Source organism: Macrobrachium nipponense, chromosome 18 (assembly GCF_015104395.2).
Source record: "Macrobrachium nipponense isolate FS-2020 chromosome 18, ASM1510439v2, whole genome shotgun sequence".
In the NCBI taxonomy this organism is placed as follows: Eukaryota; Metazoa; Arthropoda; class Malacostraca; order Decapoda; family Palaemonidae; genus Macrobrachium; species Macrobrachium nipponense.
In genome coordinates this window covers 35,964,343-35,986,654 of record NC_087211.1, presented here as the reverse complement: position 1 = coordinate 35,986,654, position 22,312 = coordinate 35,964,343, and the positions used below count along the sequence as shown (strand labels likewise).

At 38.8% G+C, this 22,312-nt stretch overlaps 1 protein-coding gene across 2 annotated transcripts in view; it reads right to left on the bottom strand.

The window, feature by feature from the left end:
* Positions 1–22,312, bottom strand: part of LOC135196965 (conserved oligomeric Golgi complex subunit 5-like) — a 252,456-nt gene that overhangs the window by 8,608 nt on the left and 221,536 nt on the right. For both annotated transcript variants that reach the window (XM_064223826.1, XM_064223827.1), the window contains exons 15-16: positions 9,059–9,181; positions 6,892–7,000 (exon numbers count right to left, since the gene is read on the bottom strand). In XM_064223826.1, coding sequence (XP_064079896.1) covers positions 6,892–7,000; positions 9,059–9,181 — 232 coding nt within the window. The remainder of the gene's footprint in view (positions 1–6,891; positions 7,001–9,058; positions 9,182–22,312) is intronic.

Below are 22,312 nucleotides of genomic sequence, written 5' to 3'. Positions count from 1 at the left end.
CAGAATACTACGAGCTTTACGTATTTATCTTTTTATTGGAATGAAAACAGTAAAATGTGTTCTTTCATGCTCAATAGTTTTGAATAAAACAAGTTTCTCTCAAATTTTGTTTACGGTCGAGTTTGATGGTGCTATACCGAAGTTTGCGAGAGTTTCATCCACGTTGCCAACGCACAATAATAGTCATTAGCAGATCAGCATTCTTTCCTCAACTTCACCTAAAACTTACAGATTAAATTTAGCAGTATATGCCCTTGCCAATATTTTATCCATAGCGAGTAAAGATATGCTAGTAATGTAAAAATATTTAAGTCCTATTCTCCTTAACGTCATTTGTAACGTAACTACGGTAATTTTTTCTATCATATGATAGTTGAAATGTAAGCAAAAAGGCTGTTGTTATCGGATTGGTTGTTCATAGCAAATCAACTATTTCTGGCTGTATGCATTTTCAAAACAAGTATATCATTACTAAAGATACTTTTGGCATTCTCTTTTACCTTTTTAAAGTTAACTAGAAGATGGGATAGATTAAGAGATGGAGGAAAAGAGGTTAGCCTAACTAAAAGAGGAATAGATAAAGAGGAGGAAAAGAGGCTAGCCTATTGTTATTTTAGCCTATTGTTATTTGGTCTCAAAAATTCAACTCGCATATGTGAGATACGTGATATATTTTTTTTTGGGTGAAAATTTAGGGGTCGCATGATATGCGAGATCACTTGTTACGCGAGTATATACAGTACATACTATATACACAAACATACACACAACTCGTATACTGATGAACAATCAAGATTCATCTTTCTTGTTCCTATTTATTTCTTGATGTTTTGTAATTTGCATATACAACTGCATCTTCAAGAGCTCTAATATAGATAAAAACAACACATAGTAAGCATAAAACTCAAAACATTTTTGACACTTAAATTATACATTTTGTAAAAAATCAAGATATATTAAAATTCACGCATTAAGATGTTGTATTGGACCAACCTTCCACCATAGTAAAAGAAACATAAGAGGAAGGAAACTAAAATATAAAAAAAGAAAATACACCTCAAGACAACAAAAGGGGAGTGGCTGTTGATCAAGTATTTAATGGGGTACCAGTTGTTTAATCAATAAGGATTCTAAAATGGGTAATATCTGGGTGTTGGGTGTTTGCCCTATGATTTTAAAATGCTTATTTTCAATGTATGTTTTGCTGTTTTTAGCATGAGCTCTTATATTGGAATGTTTTGGTTTCATAAGTCAGCTGCCTGTCTGGAAACTGACCCCTCCATGACAATAAATGTGTACTTTAAGGAGCCTCCGTGTGGATCCCACATAAGTCCCCGAGTTACACCTGAGGCAAGCATATTTACATATACAGTGATACCTCATTTGTCAAACGTTTCTTATGCCGAACTTTCTGTTTTCAAACAAAATTTTCGAGAGAATTTTTTATCGTTTGTCAAACAAATGCTCGTACTTTGAACTGACTGATTATCTAGTTTATCCTTGTATCCGAAGGCCTACTGCGTCTTATAAGTTAAACTGTATTAATTTTTATTTTACAATATATTGTTTAATGATAACAATATTTGACAAATATTGTTATGTGTGGAGGAGAGAAGGAGAGGAGAGAGTTAAAATATTACTGTATGTATGCAAAAGCAATAACAATTCACATAAAAAGGGAATTTCCCAATGAATTTAATGTAATGATAAAATATGAAAACAAACAAATGCAATACAGAAAAAATAAGAAAAAATTTCTTAATTGAGCCAGTGTTCGGTGCGCCAAGTGAGACGGTCAGGTTAAACAATATTAAAAAATAGTAAATGAAAGAACAAAGCTTTTCACAATCAAATTTAGCATAAATAATTAACAAAATCATTCGTCACTGCGGTGATACACAGTTTACTTGAGGTAGAGGGAGGGAGCATTTATATTTTTGAGGAATAAATGAATGAATGATTTTAAGTTATCGTGCGTCGCATTATTGTTGAGGAGAGAAGAGAGAGTAAAATCTTCACTATATGTACATAAAAGCAGTACCAATTCACATAAAAAATAAAATTATTTCACAATAAATTTAACAATGATGAAACATGAAAACAAATGCATACAGTAAATAGAAAAAAAAAGCTTGCTCGAGTCAGTGTTCGGTGCGCTGAAAGAGAGAGAGAGAGAGAGAGAGAGAGAGAGAGAGAGAGAGAGAGAGAGAGAGAGAGAGAGAGAGAGAGAGAAGAACGGCTCTGCTTCCCACTGACTCAGCTGATCTGGGATGATTGTTCGCCCATTTCTTTCACTTACACTCGATTTTCCCAAATCACTTTTATTTTTGTTAAGGTAAAATACCAATCTGGTGTCAAATGCTTGTTACGACATTTTACTACTGTACAAGTAACTCAGTGATAAACAAACTGACGCTGCTTTCAGCTTCTGCATGTCTTCGATTGTTCATTGAAATGGCTTCCTTGTGAAAAGTTATTTTTATCTTTCTTTCCTTTTCTTGCATTCTTGACTTATTTGTTTGCAAAATCCTCATGTTTGTTTTAAAAGTCTGCCGTTTGCCAACAGTAAGTTGATGTATTGTGGCATAATTAATCTCTTTTGTGCACTCCAAGTGTAAACACACTGATTACTCTCTCTCTCTCTCTCTCTCTCTCTCTCTCGTCCTCTCTTCTCTCTCTCTCTCTCTCTCTGTCACAATCGGACCCACACACTATTAATTCCTTCAATTGTCTTTGTACCTAATATGTGAATAAAACTGATTTTATCAACCTTTGCATACTGTAACCAATTTGGTTTGCTCAAAGGGTTCCCGTCTCTCCTCCCTCTATCCCCCAGCCAACCGGCACCATTTTTACCAAACAGTTCGTAAATAGTACATAGAAAAAATAAAATTGAGAAAATATTACTTCATATAACATACTGCTTCATTACTTTACACTCTAAATTTAACTTTTGAATACATAAATAATAGAAAAAAATGTGAAAAGGGGGACTTTTTGGGTTGGCTGGAACGAATTATCCTGATTCCCTTTATTTCTTATGGGGATGTTTGTTTCATGTTTTGAACAAATTGTATTTCGAACAGCCTTCTGGAATGGATTAAGTTCAAAAGTATACGAGGTACTGCTGTACTACACAAGGGAACATGAAAGGCACAGACAATCCTTGAACTGAAACAGAGTGGATAGTCATGGGATTTTTTGGAATCAGATTAACTTTTAAAGCTGGAAAATGTTCTTGTATTACCAGAGTAAATCTTTTTTTTTAAAGAACTATCACAGACACAGGAAACTGGCATAAAATCCCAATTTTGGTACAGGATATTTTACTGGGAGGGAGAGGAAATTATTTAGCAATTTTTGGCAAATTTTACTGACAAAATTAGCAAGAAAAGTTTTTTTTTAATAATTTGCTAAGAATATAGAATCCCTGTGAAACATATCCCAGTTAGAATCGAGTCGCACAGCTCTGTGGAATAATGTACAAACAGAATTAAGTTTAAAACTAAAGTAGCATGAGCTGTGGAAAGTTCTTTACTATAAACATTAGTCTTATAAGCAACGTGTTGCCTTGTAACAAGTACGTCAAGGAAGAAAAGCTGATGGTTGGATTCCTCTTAAACATACAAGTTATTTTGGAGTGTTGGATATTGACGAATTCGAGGAAGGAGTCGACATGGTGATCCTGTTTGAAGAGCAGGAAAATATTAACAAATCTGGTTTAAAATAGAGGGCGGAAACCTAAGGGACAATTGTCTAACATGAGCTCCTCCAGAAGCACATGAAGATGATGGCGAATATAAGAGCTCATGCTAAAAGCTGCAAAACATACACTGAAAATAAAAGTTTTAAAATCATCAGGCAAACACCTAACACCACAGAATTATCCATTTGAGTCCTTGTTGATCAAACAACTGATTCTTCCATTTGTGAATTTCCTTATACACTATCTTGGTTTTTTTTTTTTTTTTTTTTTTACAAAATGTGCAACTTAAGTGTCAAACATTTATGTTTGAGTTTTATGCTAATTATGTGTTGCTTTTATCTATTTTGGAGCCCTCGAAGACAAGGTGAATTTTAATTGTCCATCAGCCAATTAATAAATTACCATTACACAATATTGTGTAAACAGAAATTGGATTTTTTTTTCATATTTATCAAGAATATTATAGAAAAGTAACTTTTCTTTTTTATTATAGCTAACTTTTACTAGTACATACTACCAATGTTTCTTTTTCTTTTTGGCACTTCTCACACATAAGTGTCAATTCCTTGGCTTTAAAATGACACCAAATTCATCCACTTAGCATAAACTATGTTACATTATCATTTTTATGAGTAATGAAAGAAAATTACTGCTAAGCACTCTTGTTCAGTTAGTGAAGGGTGAGTGTTCTGATGTAGGGAGACTTTGACCCTGCAAAGGACTAATATAGATGACCAAAAAGGACCAAAGTTATTGCTTTTCTACTTGTAAAGTTAAATGACATAAAGGACAACGTAGCTGTTAGTGCTTGCCAGTTTCAATGTATTTTTATAAATCTACAAGCTATTGCATGCAAAAGTGGAAGTGCATTTTGCACGAATGAATAATTCCAGCTTTGGTGAAACAAAACACAATTAACAAATCATGCCATGAATTCTTTCAATTATCTCCACTCTTATATTAACCCTCTTACGCCGGAGCGGTAAATAAAAAATTGTCTCCCGTGTGCCGGAGGGGTTTCGTAGTGAGCGAGGAAGCAGAAAAAATATTTGTTTAAAAAAATCACAGCACGCTTAGTTTTCAAGATTAAGAGTTCATTTTTGGCTCCTTTTTTTGTCATTGCCTGAAGTTTAGTATGCAACCATCAGAAATGAAAAAAATTATCATTATCATATATAAATAATGCGATATATGATAGCGCAAAAATGAAATTTCATATATAATTGTATTCAAATCGTGCTGTGCGCAAAACGGTTAAAGGTAACAAGTTAATTTTTTTTTTTGTAATGTACACTAAATTGCGATCATTTTGGTATATAACACATTGTAAAACGATAAAAGCAACACAGAGAAAATATTATCACAAAATAATGCATGAATTTGTAACGCGCGGACGTAAACAAATATTTTTTTCAAAAATTCACCATAAATCTAAATATTGTCCTAGAAACTTCCAATTTCTTTCAAAATGAAGTAAAATGATTGAATATTACTATACTGTAAGATTATTAGCTTACAATTGTAGTTTTTGACCATATCTGATGAGTTAAAGTTGACCGAATGTCGAATTTTTTTATATATATATTATTTATATGCAATTATTTCGGAAATAAGAAAAGCTACAACCTTCAAACATTTTTCGTTTTATTCTACATGAAATTGTGCACATTTTCATATATAAAACTCTATGAAATGCCTAATATGAAACGGAGCAAATATTCCGAGAATGGGACGTACGTATTTCTGAGATTTGTGGCGGAGAATCCGCGCGCGGAGGCAAGGAAAGATTTTTTTTAAAATTCACCATAAATCTAAATATTTTGCTAGAAACTTCGAATTTGTTTCAAGATGAAGATAAATGACTGAATATTACTACACTGTAAGATTTTTAGCTTACAATTGCGTTTTTCTACCATTTCGGTAGAGTCAAAGTTGACCGAACGTGGTTTTTTTTTTCTATTTATCGTGATTTATATGCAAATATTTCAAAAATGAGAAAAGCTACAGCCTTCAATTATTTTTTTTATATTCTACATGAAATTGCGCACATTTTCATATATAAAACTTTATGTAACGGCTAATTTGAAATGGTGCAAACATTACCACAATTGCACGTATGATTTTTTCAGAAGAGTTACTGCGCAGACGTAAAGAAAATGTTATTATTTTCATAAATTCACCATAAATCAAAATATTGTGCTAGAGACTTCCAATTTGTTGCAAAATGAAGGTAAATGCTTGAGTATTACTAGAATATAAGCGTTTTAGCTTACAATTGCGTTTTTCGACCATTTCGGTAGAGTCAAAGTTGACCGAAGGTTGAAATTTTGGCAATTATTGTTATTTATATGAAAATATCTAAAAAAAAAAAAGCTGATAAAAGCTACAACCATGGGTTGTTTTTAGTTGTATTGTGCATGAAATTTCGCACATTTCCATATATAAAACTTTATGTAACGGCTAATTTTAAAATGGTGCAAACATTACCACAATCGCATGTATGATTTTTTTTTTTTTGGTTTTTGAATAGTTACTGCGCGGACGTAAGGAAAAAGTTTTTTCATAAATTCACCATAAATCGAAATATTGTGCTAGAGACTTCCAATTAGTTGCAAAATTAAGGTAAATGATTGAATATTACTAGAATATAAGCGTTTTAGCTTACAATTGCGTTTTTCGACCATTTCGGTAGAGTCAAAGTTGACCGAAGGTTGAAATTTTGGCAATTATCGTTATTTATATGAAAATATCTCAAAACTGATAAAAACTACAATCATGAGTATTTTATTGTTGTATTCTACATAAAAATGCGCACATTTTCATATATAATACTTCATGTAACGGCTAAATTACAATTGTACAAAAATTATGTCAGTGACGAAATAATTTCCGAGATGTGTCACAGATACTTTTTAGTGCGGCAAGAAAGAAATTCGCGCTTGCGCGCCTGCGTAACTATTGTAAACAAAACAACACCTTGATCCGTGAACTCCCAGCATCCCCCAAGGCGCGTGATTCAAAAGTTTTAGGCTGGTAGGCCTATAAGTATTTTTCCGCGAATTTAAAAAAAAACTTTTGTAAGTCGACGTAAAATACGTCCAGTCGGCACACGGGAGACAAAAAATGTCGACGTAAAATACGTCCAGTCGGCATAAGAGGGTTAAGGTACTTTAAAGGCACATTACCTGAGCAAAATCTCCTGCAAGGCGTAATTTTCCACCTTCTCCAATTGGCCTCAATAAACTAGCATGGCGTACGAAGAGCTCAAGGCATCGACAGGCTAATGTGTGAATTCTGTAGAAAAAGTAAAATTTTATCAATTGAAATAGTAATGCATTTATGGCAGTTACAATACACTTTTAGTCATAACTATCAGAAAGTTTAATTTACATAATGTTCTCCATTTGTCTAAATAAATTACTCCAAAAGACATCAATACAAAGGGAATTACTTCAATTCTTCATAACACACTAAATTTAAAAATGGATTATTAATGGGACACAATAAAACAGTCTTGATTAAAACTGCACAGCAGTGCTAAAGTAAACAGTGGTACCTCGTTTGTCGAATCTTTCTCATGTCGAACTTTCCGTTTTTCGAATGAAATTTTCTAGAAAACTTTTTAGTTTGTCGAACAAATGCTTGTACTTCAAACTGACTGATTATCTAGTTTATACTTGTATTTGACGGCCTACTTGGTCTTACTGCAAGTTAAACTGTATTAAATTATTTTTTCATTTACAATATACATATATAGTTTAATGATAACCATATTTGACTAAATAAATAAAAGTTTAAAGCATTTAATACTAAATTTAGCTTTCAATATAAAATTTTGCATAAAAAGTGTATAAAATCGTACATAACTTGAGACTGAACGAGGGAGTGTTTATATGTTGAGGAGAGAAGGAAAAGAGAGTTAAAATATTACTGTGTGTATGTAAAAGCAACAAGAATTCATACAAAAGAGGGTATTTCCCAATAAATTTAACAATGATAAAATATGAAAAGAATCAAATACAATACAGAAAAAAAAAAGATAAGTCTTAATTGAGCCAGTGTTCAGTGCACTGAGTGAGACAGTCTAGTTGAACAATATTAACAAAATAGTAAATGAAAGAACAAAGCTTTTCATAATAAAATTTAGCATAAATGATTAACAAAATCTTTTGTCATTGCGGTGATACACAGCTAATTTGAGGCAGAGGGAGGGGGCATTTATATTTTTGAGGAATAATGACTGAATGATTTTAACTTATCATGTGTCGTGGTATTGTTGAGGAGAGAAGAGACAGTAAATCTTTACTATAATATGCATGTAAAAGCAGTACCAGTTCACATAAAAATTTAAATGTTTCCAATATATTTAACAATGATAAAACATGAAAACAATCAAATGCAATACAGTAAAAGATAAAGAAAAGAAAGCTTGCTCGAGTCGGTGTTCGGTGCGCTGAGTGAGACAATAGAGAGAGGAGAGGAGAGGGAAAAACGGCTCTGCTTCCCACTGACTTATCAGCTGGGTTGGGATGATTATTCGCCCATTTCTTTCACTTATACTCAATCTGCCCAAATCACTTTTATTTTTGTTACGGTAAAATACCTATCTAGTGACAATTGCTTTTTATGATTTTTTACTACTGTAAAAGTAACTCAGCTCTGTAATAAACAAACTGGCGCCGCTTTCAGCTTTTGAATGTCTTTGATTGTTTGTTTAAACATCTTCCTTGTGAAAAATTATTTTATCTCTCTTTTCTTCCATTCTTGACTTATTACTTATTTGTTTGCAAAATCCTCATGTTTGTTTTAAAAGCCTGCCGTTTGACAATAGTAAATAGATGTATTGTGGCATAATTAATCCCTTTCGTGCACTTAACCCAAACACACAATCGGGGACACTATCGATTCCTTTGATTATCATTGTAATTAATATGTGAATAAAATTGATTTTGTTATCAACCTTTGCATATTGCAACCAATTTGGTTTCTTCAAAAGGGTTCAAAGGGTTTCCATCTCTCCTCCCTCCATCCCCCAGCTGGCCGGGTGCCTTTTCACCAAAGTTTGTAAATTGTACAAAGAAAAAATAAAATTTCGAAAATTTTACTTCATTTAATGTACTGTTTCATTACTTTACACTCTAATTTAACTTTTGAACACATTATTAATAGGAAAAATATGAAAAGGGGGACTTTTGGGGTTGGCTTGAACAAATTATCCTGATTCCTTTTACTTCTTATGGGGATATTTGTTTCACATTTTAAACAAATCAGCCTTCTGGAAGGGATTAAGTTCGAAGTCTGAGGTACTACTGTATCTTAATACCATCTATTTAACTTTTAATGTTCACTTACTTCTCCTTCATTATGAAGGATGTCTGGTACACTGCCAAGTAGTCAGAAGCAACTCTGCTGATAAATCCTTGTAGTTCCTTCATGTAAAGTGAACATTGTGCTTCTGCTCCACCTGTGTCATTCCTGCAAAAGTTTTCGTTAAAGATAACGTAAAATAACCCTCTTACAATGGATACATATAAACATAGAATTTTGACTTATAGAAATAGAAACCACATAGCATTAATTTACCGCCCAATTCTGAGCTACACTGGTGACAGAATTAATTAGTTTTGAAATAAAAACTCAATACGTATACTATGATATGAACAAAACTACTTCCATATACATCTTGGGTGGATAACAACTTTTCTTTGTAGCAATTTTGGGGCAAAACACAAAACCCTTGGAATAGGTTGTGTACAGTTTGCATCAGTGTCTTACTGTAAAACTGTGGAAGGAAAAAATAGTCATTGCCTGACCTAAGTTTAAAGGAAAGGTTATACTTTACTCAGCGGATCAAAAATTTTCTTTCACCTACCCAGACAAACCACCTCTGTTCCGAATAAAACACTATCAGCTGAACAGAACTCATGAAATAGAAAAAATACCCTAAAAAAGGGCAGCACAAGAGCATGGCACTTGCAGGTGGCATCACAGATTTTCTTCAACATGACAAGCGTAAACCTTTCAACCACTACAAAGTAGAATGCTAAGCAGTTTTACATTAAATGGAATAAAGGATCTTTGATGAGCAGGACACAAAGAAGCCTCATCTTAATAGTGAAAGACTAATTGGCAGTGACAGGGCACCTCAAAGTACTGATGTTATGAGTAGATTAGCTTATGAAAATAATCTTAAGTAATTTTCCAGTTAATTAAGTAATCCTTCAATTAATAGAGCCATGTGCCTGTCAGATAATTCCAAAATCAGAATAAGGGTGAGTAAAAAAATCTTGGGGTGTTCAAGGACAACTCTGTACCCTTACTTAGCCTTGCCAAGACCACATTAATTGTAAACATTCAATATGCCTATAAACAACAACCATCATGCTTAAAACCATAAACTTCATGCAAAGAGTAAGTATGCATTTTTTTCCGGATTTGTAACAAAATAAACCATAAATAAACTTTGAAAATGTAACCCTTTCTTTTCTCTCTCTTGTACATGACACAATTCAATAGGCAGGTAGCTTATCTTTGTTTCCACAGCCTACCATGGTTTTATAACCATAATTGTATTACCATTATATAAGATACAAAATGAGTATGTGTGAACTATTGACTTGAGCTAAGTGTTACACTCAGTACATCCATTTGCACATCAAATAGGCTATTACAGCTGTATTTAAAATAAACCTAATGAAAGTGATACTTTACTTACTGAAATCATTTATATTGTATTATCATCATGTTATATCATCAAAATAAGTAAATTATGTATAAAAAAACCACCCATCCACTACTCGCAATGAATAATGTTTACGTTCTCAGAATCAGCTGATTGAGCCTACTAGAGAAAGAATTAGGAGAATATGTACGTATATAGTTTTTCAGTTGCTAAAGAAAATGAATGTATAGCTGGAATTATTATTATTCTTATTTTTGTACATAAATGTAACATGGATATTTATGTAAAGGTAAACTCATACTTTATGTTAAAGTAAAATCTCTTAAAATAGCAAAACAGTAATTTTCCCATTTTTTTTGTTTACGTACGTATATCAAAATTGATATTATGTCAGTTCTTTGGTAAGTGGTTCTTAACTAGCCTAGTACAATCTCTTCACTGAAAATCAAATTAATTCTGAAAGTAAAGACTACCATGGAAACTGTTTGAATAAAGCCTCGGTCACACATTAGTGATTTCAGACCGTGCAAGTTGTAACAGCCCAAATTTTTTTCATTATGACTCCATTGTGATCTCATGACAACCGTCGTCATAAATCGGCATAAATCATAACCAAGTTGCTGAGTTTAATGACTCTGCACCAGTGATGGCGACTATACAAGGCTACCAAGCCTACGACTACTGTCAAAAGTAATAATAGTCTCTCGACTTACAGCATCCAGTCCAATAGAGTATGCCCTGTACCTGGCAACCCCACAGCAAGTGCAAAGGGCTGTGCAGTGAGTCAAACTGTATTACATACATTGGCATCCTATAAAGTTCAAGGGCTACTTAATTATCCACAGCTGCCTCGGTTTTCAATTTCGAGTAAAATGCATTTAAGTAAAATACATTTTGGACTTAAGACTTTCTGTATTCTGGATGTAATTTGAGAACTTCAGAGGAAGGACTACAGATCCGTGGACGATCGATTTTCGTGGGAAAAAAAAGAAGCTAAGAATAACGTTTTTGTAGTTGACCCAGTGAAAATAAAGCCAAAAAAACATCAAACAGTAAAGGGGAACCCAGTGGGAAACCAGGGTTTTTTTTGGGGGGGAAGCGGCCTCGGACTTTCACAGCGCCCGAAACTCTCAATTCCCGGTTTTAGGACCCAGACCCTTAACCCTGAATACAAAAGTTTGACCCCTTACTCTGCATTCAAGGTTGATGTAGGCTAGGCTAGCCTAGGACCCCTTACTTTGCAGAACTTTTGAACCACTAGCCTACATGTAAAACGCGTAGCTTAGGCTACCACTAACCCACATTAAATTAGATGCTAGGACCCCTTACTTTGCATACATAACTTTGAACCACTACTTTTACATGTAAACGACAGACTAGCCTAGGCTACGACTAACCAGAATTACTGATAAATTATTTGTTAACGGTGAATATGTTTATGTGTGCTGTCAGTAAGGCCGTGGCAGAACGGCGCTTCGCGCCTTATCCTCATATTTAAAAATTCTTGACACACCAAACACTGGCAGTGGCCACGGTACGGGGCGTTCTTTATAATTCTGAAGCAAATTTACATTCACTGACTTTGCTCTACTCTTACCCATATTAATTACATTATGCATATTTCCCCTCTTCTCTAACACTGGCAAATTACCTTCGAACTTATAAGATAAAGAGGAACCTTCTTTCTGGAATAGTACTAAAACTTTATCTCTTACACGGAAATTTGTCTCTTTTGCTCTAAGATCATGTTTCCGTTTAGTCCCCCCTTGGCTCCCATTCTCCTTCGCTAGTTGCCAACCATCTCTTAACCCTTAAACGCCGAAGCGGTAAAATAAAAATTGTCTCCCGTGTGCCGGAGGTGTTTCAGAGTGAGCGCGGAAGCGGAAAAAATATTTTTTTCAAAAAATCACAGTGAGCTTAGTTTTCAAGATTAAGAGTTCATTTTTGGCTCCATTTTTTGTCATTGGCTGAAGTTTAGTATGCAACCATCAGAAATGAAAAATATTATCATTATCATATATAAATAATGCGATATATGATAGCGCAAAAATGAAATTTCATATATAATTGTATTCAAATCGCGCTGTGCGCAAAACGGTTAAAGGTAACAAGTTACTTTTTTTTCGTTGTAATGTACGCTAAATTGCAATCATTTTGGTATATAACACATTGTAAAACGATAAAAGCATCACAGAGAAAATATTATCACAAAATAATGCATGAATTTGTAACGCGCGGACGTAAACAAATATTTTTTTCAAAAATTCACCATAAATCTAAATATTGTCCTAGACACTTCCAATTTCTTTCAAAATGAAGAAAAATGATTGAATATTACTAATCTGTGAGATTATTAGTTTACAATTGCAGTTTGCGACCATATCTGACAAGTTAAAGTTGACCGAATGTCGAATTTTTTTATATATATTTTTTTATATGCAATTATTTCGGAAATTAGAAAAGCTACAACCTTCAAACATTTTTCGTTTTATTCTACATGATATTGCGCACATTTTCATATATAAAACTCTATGAAATGCCTGATATGAAATGGAGCAAATATTCCAAGAATGGGACGTACGCATTTCGGAGCTTTGTGTCGGAGAATCCACGCGCGGAGGCAAGGAAAGTTTTTTTTTAAATTCACCATAAATCTAAATATTGTGCAAGAGACTTCAAATTTGTTTTAAGATGAAGATAAATGACTGAATATTACTACACTGTAAGATTTTTAGCTTACAATTGCGTTTTTTGACCATTTCGGTAGAGTCAAAGTTGACCGAAGGTTGAAATTTTGGTACTTATTGTTATTTATATGAAAATATCTTAAAACTGATAACAGCTACAATCATGAGTATTTTTTTTGTTGTATTCTAAATAAAAATGCGCACATTTTCATATATATTACTCCATGTAACGGCTAATTTAAAATGGTACAAAAATTATGTCAAAGTGAAGAAATAATTTCCGAGATGTGTCACAGATACTTTTTAGTGCGGCAAGAAAGAAATTCGCGCTTGCCCGCAAAACCCGGCCTGCCGTAATCGTATTGTAAACCAAAACAACCCACCTTGATCCGTGAACTCCCAGCCATCCCCCAATAGGGCCGCGTTGATTCTGAAAGTTTTTTGGCTGGTAGGCCTAAAAGTATTTTTCCGTGAATTTTTAAAAAAATGATATTGTTATTTTACAATAAAGTTTTGTACATACTTACCTGGCAGATATATACTTAGCTTACGTCTCTGACGTCACGACAGAATTCAAAACTCGCGGCAAACGCGACCGGTAGGTCAGGTGATCTACCCCACCCGCCGCTGGGTGGCAGGTGTATGAACCAATCCCCCTTTTCCAGTCATATTTTCTCTTCCACCTGTCTCCTGAGGGGAGGCTGGGAGGGCCATCAATCGTATATATCTGCCAGGTAAGTATGTACAAAACTTTATTGTAAAATAACAATATCATTTTTGTACATGAACTTTCCTGCCAGATATATACTTAGCTGATTGACACCCTTGGTGGAGGGAAAGAGACAGAGCTAACAAGGAAAAAGGGGAAACAACATCTGCTGTAGGATACTAACAAACCTTGGTTCTTACCTGATAAGGCTGAAGACTTCATAGGTACTGTCTATTAGTCTGCAAAGCCTGAAGAGCTACAGCGAGGGCGTGACCTACAGCTGAAAAGACTCTTTGGGTCTACCGAAGGGATTTGATATCCGCTTACTCAGTAGAATCCAAGTCGGATCATGTCAATGGGGATTCGCCCTCTTAAATGACAGAGCCTGACCACTACCAATGCAGGGAGCTCTAGCACAAACAGATCACCTAACCATTCTAATGTTAGCAATACGAATAGAAAGAGATGCCTACCCGCATCCTCTTCAAACAACCATAAACACACTATACAAACAATAAGGGAAAAATTTTTTTACAAAGGATATGCTTCAGCTCCCTGCCCCAGCACCGAATCCGCCGATACGTACAGGCCTAACGCGAAGCACTTATCGTAAGTAATCTTGACGTCTCTAAGGTAGTGGTTCGCGAATACTGAATTGCATCTCCAGAATGTTGCTTTCATCAGATTCTGGAGTGACATATTCTTGTTGAAAGCCAAGGACGTAGCAATGGCTCTTACCTCGTGAGCCTAGACTTTCAAAAGCTTTAACTGATCCTCACCGCAAGCCAAATGTGCTTCCTTCACGAGGCTTCTAATAAAGAAGGACAAAGCATTTTTAGACAATGGTCTACTGGGATCCTTTACAGAGCACCAAAGTCTGTCCTTAATGCCCTTAAGAGACTTCTTCCGCTGGAGGTAGTATCTTAAACTCCTCACAGGGCAAAGAGTTCTTTCTGGCTCTTCCCTACCGAGGGGAGCTAAGCCTGGAACCTCAAAACTCCTTGGCCAAGGATTTGAGGGGTTCTCGTTCTTAGCTAGAAAAGAAGGAAGGAAGGAACAAATCACGGAATCTCCTTTGAAACCTACCCTTCCTTCTAGAGCATGAAGCTCGCTAACTCTCTTGGCAGATGCTAAAGCCAAAAGAAACAGAGCCTTCTTCGTAAGATCCTTGAAAGAAGATGACTGGGGTGGTTCAAACTTCGAGGACCTCAGGAAACGAAGAACCACATCCAGATTCCAGCTCGGAATTTCAGTCGAGGGTTTCTTACAAGTTTCGAAAGATCTTAGCAGATCATGTAGATCTTTGTTGTTGGAGATATCTAGGTTCCTGTGCCTAAACACAACTGCTAACATGCTCCGATATCCTTTGATGGTTGAAACTGCAAGACCGCATTTTTCCCTGAGAAAAACCAGGAAATCTGCGATTTGGGTCACAGAGGTACTGGAAGAGGAAAGCTTCTGGTTTCTGCACCAACGGCGAAAGACGTCCCACTTCAACTGGTAGACTCTAAGGGTAGAGGGCCTTCTAGCTGAGGCAATAGCCTTCGCTGCCTTAGCTGAAAACCCCTTCGCTCTGACAAGACTTTTGACAGTCGAAAGCCAGTCAGATTGAGAGCGGGGAGGTTTTTGTGATACCTGTTGAAGTGGGGTTGTCTGAGCAGATCTACTCTTTGTGGAAGAGCTCTTGGAAAGTCCACCAGCCATTCCAGTACCTCTGTGAACCAATCTTGGGCCGGCCAGAATGGAGCTACCAGCGTCATTCTTGTCGCTTCCGAGGCCGCAAACTTTCTGAGTGTTTGACTCAGAATCTTGAATGGAGGAAAGGCATAGACGTCCAGACCTCTCCAGTCTAGAAGGAAAGCATCCACTGACACTTCTCCTGGGTCTGAGATCGGGGAGCAGTAGAGGTCTATCCTTTTGTTCTTTGCTGTCGCAAATAGGTCGATATGAGGTCTGCCCCATAACCTCCACAGGTCTTGGCAAACTTCTGAGTGCAGAGTCCACTCCGAGGGGAGCACTTGATCCCTCCTGCTCAGGAGATCGGCCCTGACATTCCTTTCTCCCTGTACGAACCTGGTGAGGAGAACGATCTTCCTTGCCTGAGACCACAACAGCAAGCCCTTTGCTGTTTCATACAGGGAGAAGGAGTGTGTCCCCCCCTGCTTTCTTATGTAAGCCAAGGCTGTGGTGTTGTCCGAGTTGACCTGAACTATAGCATTTCGGACGTGGGGCTCGAAGGCTTTTAACGCCAACCACACTGCCATCAACTCTTTGCTGTTGATGTGCCAGGACACCTGTTCCCCCTCCCAGGTGCCTGACACTTCTCTTGACCCTACGGTCGCACCCCAACCCGTCTCCGACGCGTCGGAAAACAATACTTGGTTCGGGATTGGCATGTACAGAGACAGACCTTCTGCAAATCGGAGAGGGTCTGCCCACCACAGAAGGTCCTTCTTGATTCCTTTTGATATGAAGGAGAATTCCAGATCTAGAGAGAGACCCCTCCAATTCCGGTAAAGGAAGAATTGGAGAGGTCTGAGATGCAACCTTCCTAGAGAAACGAATTGCTCCAGCGAGGAAATTGTCCCCAACAGACTCATCCACTCCCTCGCTGTGCATGCATCTTTCTCTAGGAAGGTCGTTAGTTTCTCTCGGCAACGAGCAATCCTCTCTGGTGACGGATATGCCCGAAAATCCGGAGAAACCATCCGAATCCCCAGATATATCAGCTCTTGACTGGGGATTAATTGTGACTTCTGGAAGTTCACCAGAAGCCCCAACGAACTTGCTGAAGTCAGTGTCTTTTGTAGGTCCTCCAGACATCGTTCTTGTGAGCTTGCTCTGATCAGCCAATCGTCTAGATAGAGAGACAGCCTCACTCCCTCCAAATGTAGCCACTGCGCTACATTCTTCATTAAACCCGTGAAAACTTGAGGGGCTGTCGAAAGGCCGAAGCACAAGGCCCTGAATTGGAAGATCTTCCCTCCCATTATGAATCTCAGAAACTTCCGTGAAGAAGGATGGATAGGCACATGGAAGTAAGCGTCCTGAAGATCTAGGGACACCATCCAGTCCCCTGGACGAAGAGCCGCCAACACTGAGAAAGTTGTCTCCATGGTGAACTTCCTTTTTTCTACGAAGACATTCAGGGCGCTTACATCCAGAACCGGTCTCCATCCTCCTGAGCTCTTGGGAACTAGGAACAGTCTGTTGTAAAAACCCGCAGAATGAGGATCTTTCACTAGTTCTATCGCCTCCTTCTCCAGCATAAGATCTACTGCTAGAGAGAGGGCTTGATTCATGATGGGGTCCTTGTACTTGGCTACCAACTCCCTCGGGGTCGTCGTCAACGGAGGTCTTGATAAGAAGGGAATGAGGTAGCCTTTGCGGACAATCGAGAGTGACCAGTTGTTCGCCCCTTTCTGGGCCCAGACGTCGGCAAACTTCAGTAGTCTGGCACCCACTGATGTCTGGAGAACTTGAATACTACTTCTTCCCTCTGATGGATCTAGAGAAGGTCTTCCCTCGTTTAGCGGGTCTAGATCCTCTAGAGGAAGAAGCTCTGGCAGGAGGGACTCCTCGAAAGGGCTCCTGCCTAACTGGAGTCTCTCTCTTGGTTTTAGCCTGGAAAGAAGTGTGAGGCTTCCTGGTAGACTGGGCTAGCATGTCCTGTGTAGCCTTAGCTGAAAGGGCACAAGAAACATCCTGAATGATCTTTTTAGGGAAGAGTTGAGGAGAGAGCTGAGAATACAGGAGAGAGGCTCTCTGAGCATGAGATACTGATTTCGTCAGGAACGAACAGTAAACAGATCTTTTCTTGATTACTCCCGCTCCGAAAAGGGAAGCTACTTCACTCGATCCATCTCTCACTGCCTTATCCATACACGTGAGAACACTGATAAGATCCTCAGGTGAAATGGAATCCGGGGTCTGCGTCTTCTTGGCCAAAACGCCAAAGACCAGTCTAGGAAGTTAAATACCTCCAGGACTCGGAACATTCCCTTCAACAGGTGGTCAAGCTCATTCATCCCCCATGTCGTCTTAGCAGACATAAGGGCAGAGCGTCGAGAGGAATCCACCAGTGAAGAGAAGTCCGAGTCTGCCGAGGAGGGAAGAACAAGGCCCAAGGGTTCTCCCGATTCATACCAGAATCCTAGCTTTCCAGTTAGCTTAGAAGGAGGGAAAGAGAACACCGTTCTTCCCTTTCTCTTCCTTCGAAAGAAGCCACTCACCCAAAACCTCTAAGAGCCTTCTTCATAGAGATTGCAGGCTTCATCCTGACACAGGATGAAACCTTCGAAGTTTTCGAGGTCGAAAATAACGAAAGAGGCGAGGGCGGGGCGACAGGAGAAAGGGCGTCTCCGAATTCCTGAAGCAACAGGTCCGTCAAACGCTTGTATGAGGAAACGGAGGAATCTTTAGGAATTTCTTCTTCCGAGGGATCCTGTTCTTCTTCCGCCGAAGATCCTTCACGATCCTTACAATGATAGGCTGTCTTGTCCTCAGCCGAGAGTCCATCCTTGGAAGAACGTCTGGAAGAACTCTGACATCTAACCGGGGAAGTCATAACTTCCGTTGAGATTCTGCCTGAAAACTCCTTCTTGTCCGGATGAGGGCGTACTCTAGGCTCTTGGTGCCTAACGAACGCAGGGCGAAAATCTGGCGAAGAGCGCCTACTAGGCAAAATGCGTCTATCAGGCTCCTGGCACCTGTCTAAAGGAGAGCGGCTGCCTGGCGAAGAGCGCCTGCCATGCGTGAAGCGCTTATCAGGCTCTTGGCGCCTGCTGCGAGGAGAGCGAATCTCTGGCGACGAGCGCCTACCAGGAGAGAAGCGTCTGACAGATTCCCGGCGCCTAACTCGAGGAGAGCGAAAATCGGTAGAGATCGCCTTGTAGGAGAAGAGAGCCTACCAGGCTCTTGGTGCCTGCTAAGCGCGAAGGGTGGCTGACAGGAAGAAGAGCGCCTGTCTACCGAAGGGCGGCTGACAGGAGAAGAGCGCCTGTTCTACCGAAAGGGCGTCTGGTCACAGGAGAGCGTAAGCCTGAAGGAGAGCGGCTACCATGAGAAAAACGCCTACCAGGCTCCTGGCGTCTGCCAGCGGGAGAGATCCTGTCTCGAGACGAGCGCCTGTCAGGAGAGGCTCGTCTATGGGAAGCATGCCTCTCGTCCGACGGAGAAACGATGTCCGCAGGAGAGCGCCTGTCCGTTGAAGAGCGCCTCGTACTACGATCCAATCCTGGAGAGAGGGCGGTTACTGACGAATAGCGAAAACCTGGAGAAGAGCGCCTGGACTTCTTTACCGGGAGCGAGACGTCCTTCCTACGACGAGAAGTCACAATCATTGAGTCAGCCAGAGCCGTAATCTGCGCCTGCAGACTAGCCAAAACACGTGTAGGAGATTTAACAAAGTCCTTCACGGGAGACGCAGCTCGATCCTTACTAGGAGAGCGAAACTCCAAAGAAATCCTCGGTTTCTTCACATCCAATCCAAGATCTTCCGAAAAAACTTCAGGGCTGGAGGGGACAGCAGAAGAAGCTTGCCAGGCTCTCTTCGACGGCCGAGAAGCTTCCGAGGAGCTCCAACCACGCTTGGGCGAAGGAGAAGGCGAAGACGAGAAGCATTGCCGTAAGACTTCTCTCTTGGCGCGATCCAAGGTAGCCTGGGAGCGAACATCAGGCGCTACCGAGGGGACGCCTGACCGGTGGGGATTCTCCCTAACCTTCCTGCGGCTTTCGACTTTCCTCCTCCACTGGGTCTGGGAGTCTGGAAGAGGTCTAGGCCTAGAAGCATTAGGGAGCCGATCAGACGCACCCTCCACTGCACTGGGATCACTGCACAAATCACTATCACTCTTACCTTCTAGCACTTTAATTTTCAACTCCATGCTGCGAATAGTGGCTCTCATAGTGTCCACCTCCGAAGGCGCATCTTCGGGTTCGATGCAGGGAGCAGGGGCTGAAACTGGTAAAGGCGCTACGTCTACAACAGGGTTATCAACTTCAAACTCGCTAGCGCGAGACCTACTAGAACTCCTAGATGAAGCTTTCCTAACCTTGTCCTTCTCAAGCTTTCTTACATAAGAAGAAAGAGCCTTCCATTCTTCTTCATTCAATTTTCCACATTCATTACAAGGGTTAATAAATGAGCAGTCATTCCCCCTACACCTCATGCATACTGTGTGAGGGTCTACCGCAGCTTTCGGTAGCCTCACCTTACAATCGCTAACAGAACAAACTCTGAACATAGTTGATTTCTTAATCTCTAAATCAGACATAATGAAATTCCAAGAATAATCAAAAGAATAATCAAAAACCGGTCCACAAATCGCAAATGCCAAGCCAAGGAGCAGGTACTTCACCAAAAATCCGATGAAACAATCCAGGGCGAAAACGAGTAATAATCCAATATCGAGAGGTATCGACAACAGATGTAGTCGACACCGGCGACAGAAAATATATGACTGGAAAAGGGGGATTGGTTCATACACCTGCCACCCAGCGGCGGGTGGGGTAGATCACCTGACCTACCGGTCGCGTTTGCCGCGAGTTTTGAATTCTGTCGTGACGTCAGAGATGTAAGCTAAGTATATATCTGGCAGGAAAGTTCATGTACAAAAACTTTTGTATGTCGACGTAAAATACGTCCACTCGGCACCCGAGAGACAAAAAATGTCGACGTAAAATACGTCCAGTCGGCGTTTAATGGTTAAATTGTTTTTATAATATTCAAGATTAGTTATGTAATCTTCTCTACCCTTCTTTCTATATAAAGATTCGCCTACTGAAGGAATATTACACAACAGAACTCTGGGAATTACTTGAATCGGTTTCCCGGCAATTTGATATTCATGACAGCTTAAAACATACCTCTTCAAGTTACTTCTCATTTTAGGCCAAAAGTATGCCCTACTAATAGACCTGAAAGTTTTATTTACTCCTAAATGTCCTTGCTCATCATGTGCTAACTTCAAAACTAGCTCTTGAAACTTCCTAGGAACTACTAATGGTTCGGTGATTTCCCCTTTACTACCTGAATTAGGACAAACAAAACGAGACAAAACTTCGTCCTTTAAACAAAAAGTTTCCTTACACACATCATCGAGATCATCATCCAGCTCACATTCAAAAATTCAGGTTAAGTGTCTCATCCTCTCTCTGCAACTTGACTAGCTCATCCTTATTCACAAGGTTAGTGCCTAATTCATCACCGTAACTAGTACTAGATACCGACATATTTACTACGTTACTTTCGACAGCTACGCCTTCCCCTTGGCTATCACTGTCAACGATAGAGTTAGGTTTCTCAGCCACACTCGAATCCACGAACTCACTCACGTTCGAATCCACGAACTTACTCTCGTTCGAATCCACGAACTTACTCACGTTCGAATCCACAAACTCACACTCGTTCGAATCCACGAACAAATTATGACCGTAGTCTATGTCCATATCTAAACCCGACCTAGTTACTACCATTTCAGGCACTGGAATATCCCTCACAACAGGATTCACATTCTTGGATAAGGCTAAGTCATTACCGACAATAATGTCAACGCCATCCATGGGCAAACTGTCAACTACTGCAAGTTTCACTTCTCCTGACACTACCTGACTTTCTAAGTTCAACTTCAACAAAGGACAAAGAACACGTGTTAGGAAATCCACCTAACATGACTTTTTCTTCCAAATTGATTTCTGCCCTGTTTGGCACACTCTCTCTCCTAATCAGTGCGACAGCAGCTCCTGTGTCTCAAAGCAAGACCACTTCTCTCGAACACACTCCTCCAAGAGAGGAAACTACGCCTTCTGACAGAAATTCACCAAAAATTTTCCTAGTTTCTCTCATCACATCATTCCTACTTGACGAAAGGTTAACTAGAGACACTGGTTTCTTACCGTCCTTCCTTTCTACTGCACAATTTCTCGCTAAATGCAATTTCCCATTACATCGGAAACAAGTTAATTCTGAGCCACTAGATGCCATTTTACTCTTACAAACCTTAGACGTATGACTTGGTTTTCCACATGTATAACAGGAATAGTCACTTTTACTCGCATTGCTATTACTAGAACTGAAACCTTTACTGCTTTGTACTCTACCAGACGAAGGATCATTTCGTTTCTTACTAACACTCAAATTATGAGTTAGACTATATTCGTCAGCTAACCTACTTGCTCCTGCAAAAGATACTTCTCGCCTATCTTCTATATAAAGCTTAATCTCGGGGGATACGTTATCTTTGAAGTTTTCTAACAACACTAAGTTCTTCAAACCATCAAAATCCTCAACTTTAGCAGAAGTTAACCAATCATAAAACAGCCTTTCTAACTTCTTACCGTATTCTACATACGTGATATCTTCATCCTTTCTCAAATTTCTAAATTTCTTACGGTACGCCTCTGGTACTAGCCTATACGCGCTAAGAACAGTTTCTTTCACAATATCGTAATTATCACATTCCTCCTTAGACGTGCAACTATACATAGTAAGCGCCCTACCACTCAAAACTGACTGTAAATATAAAGTC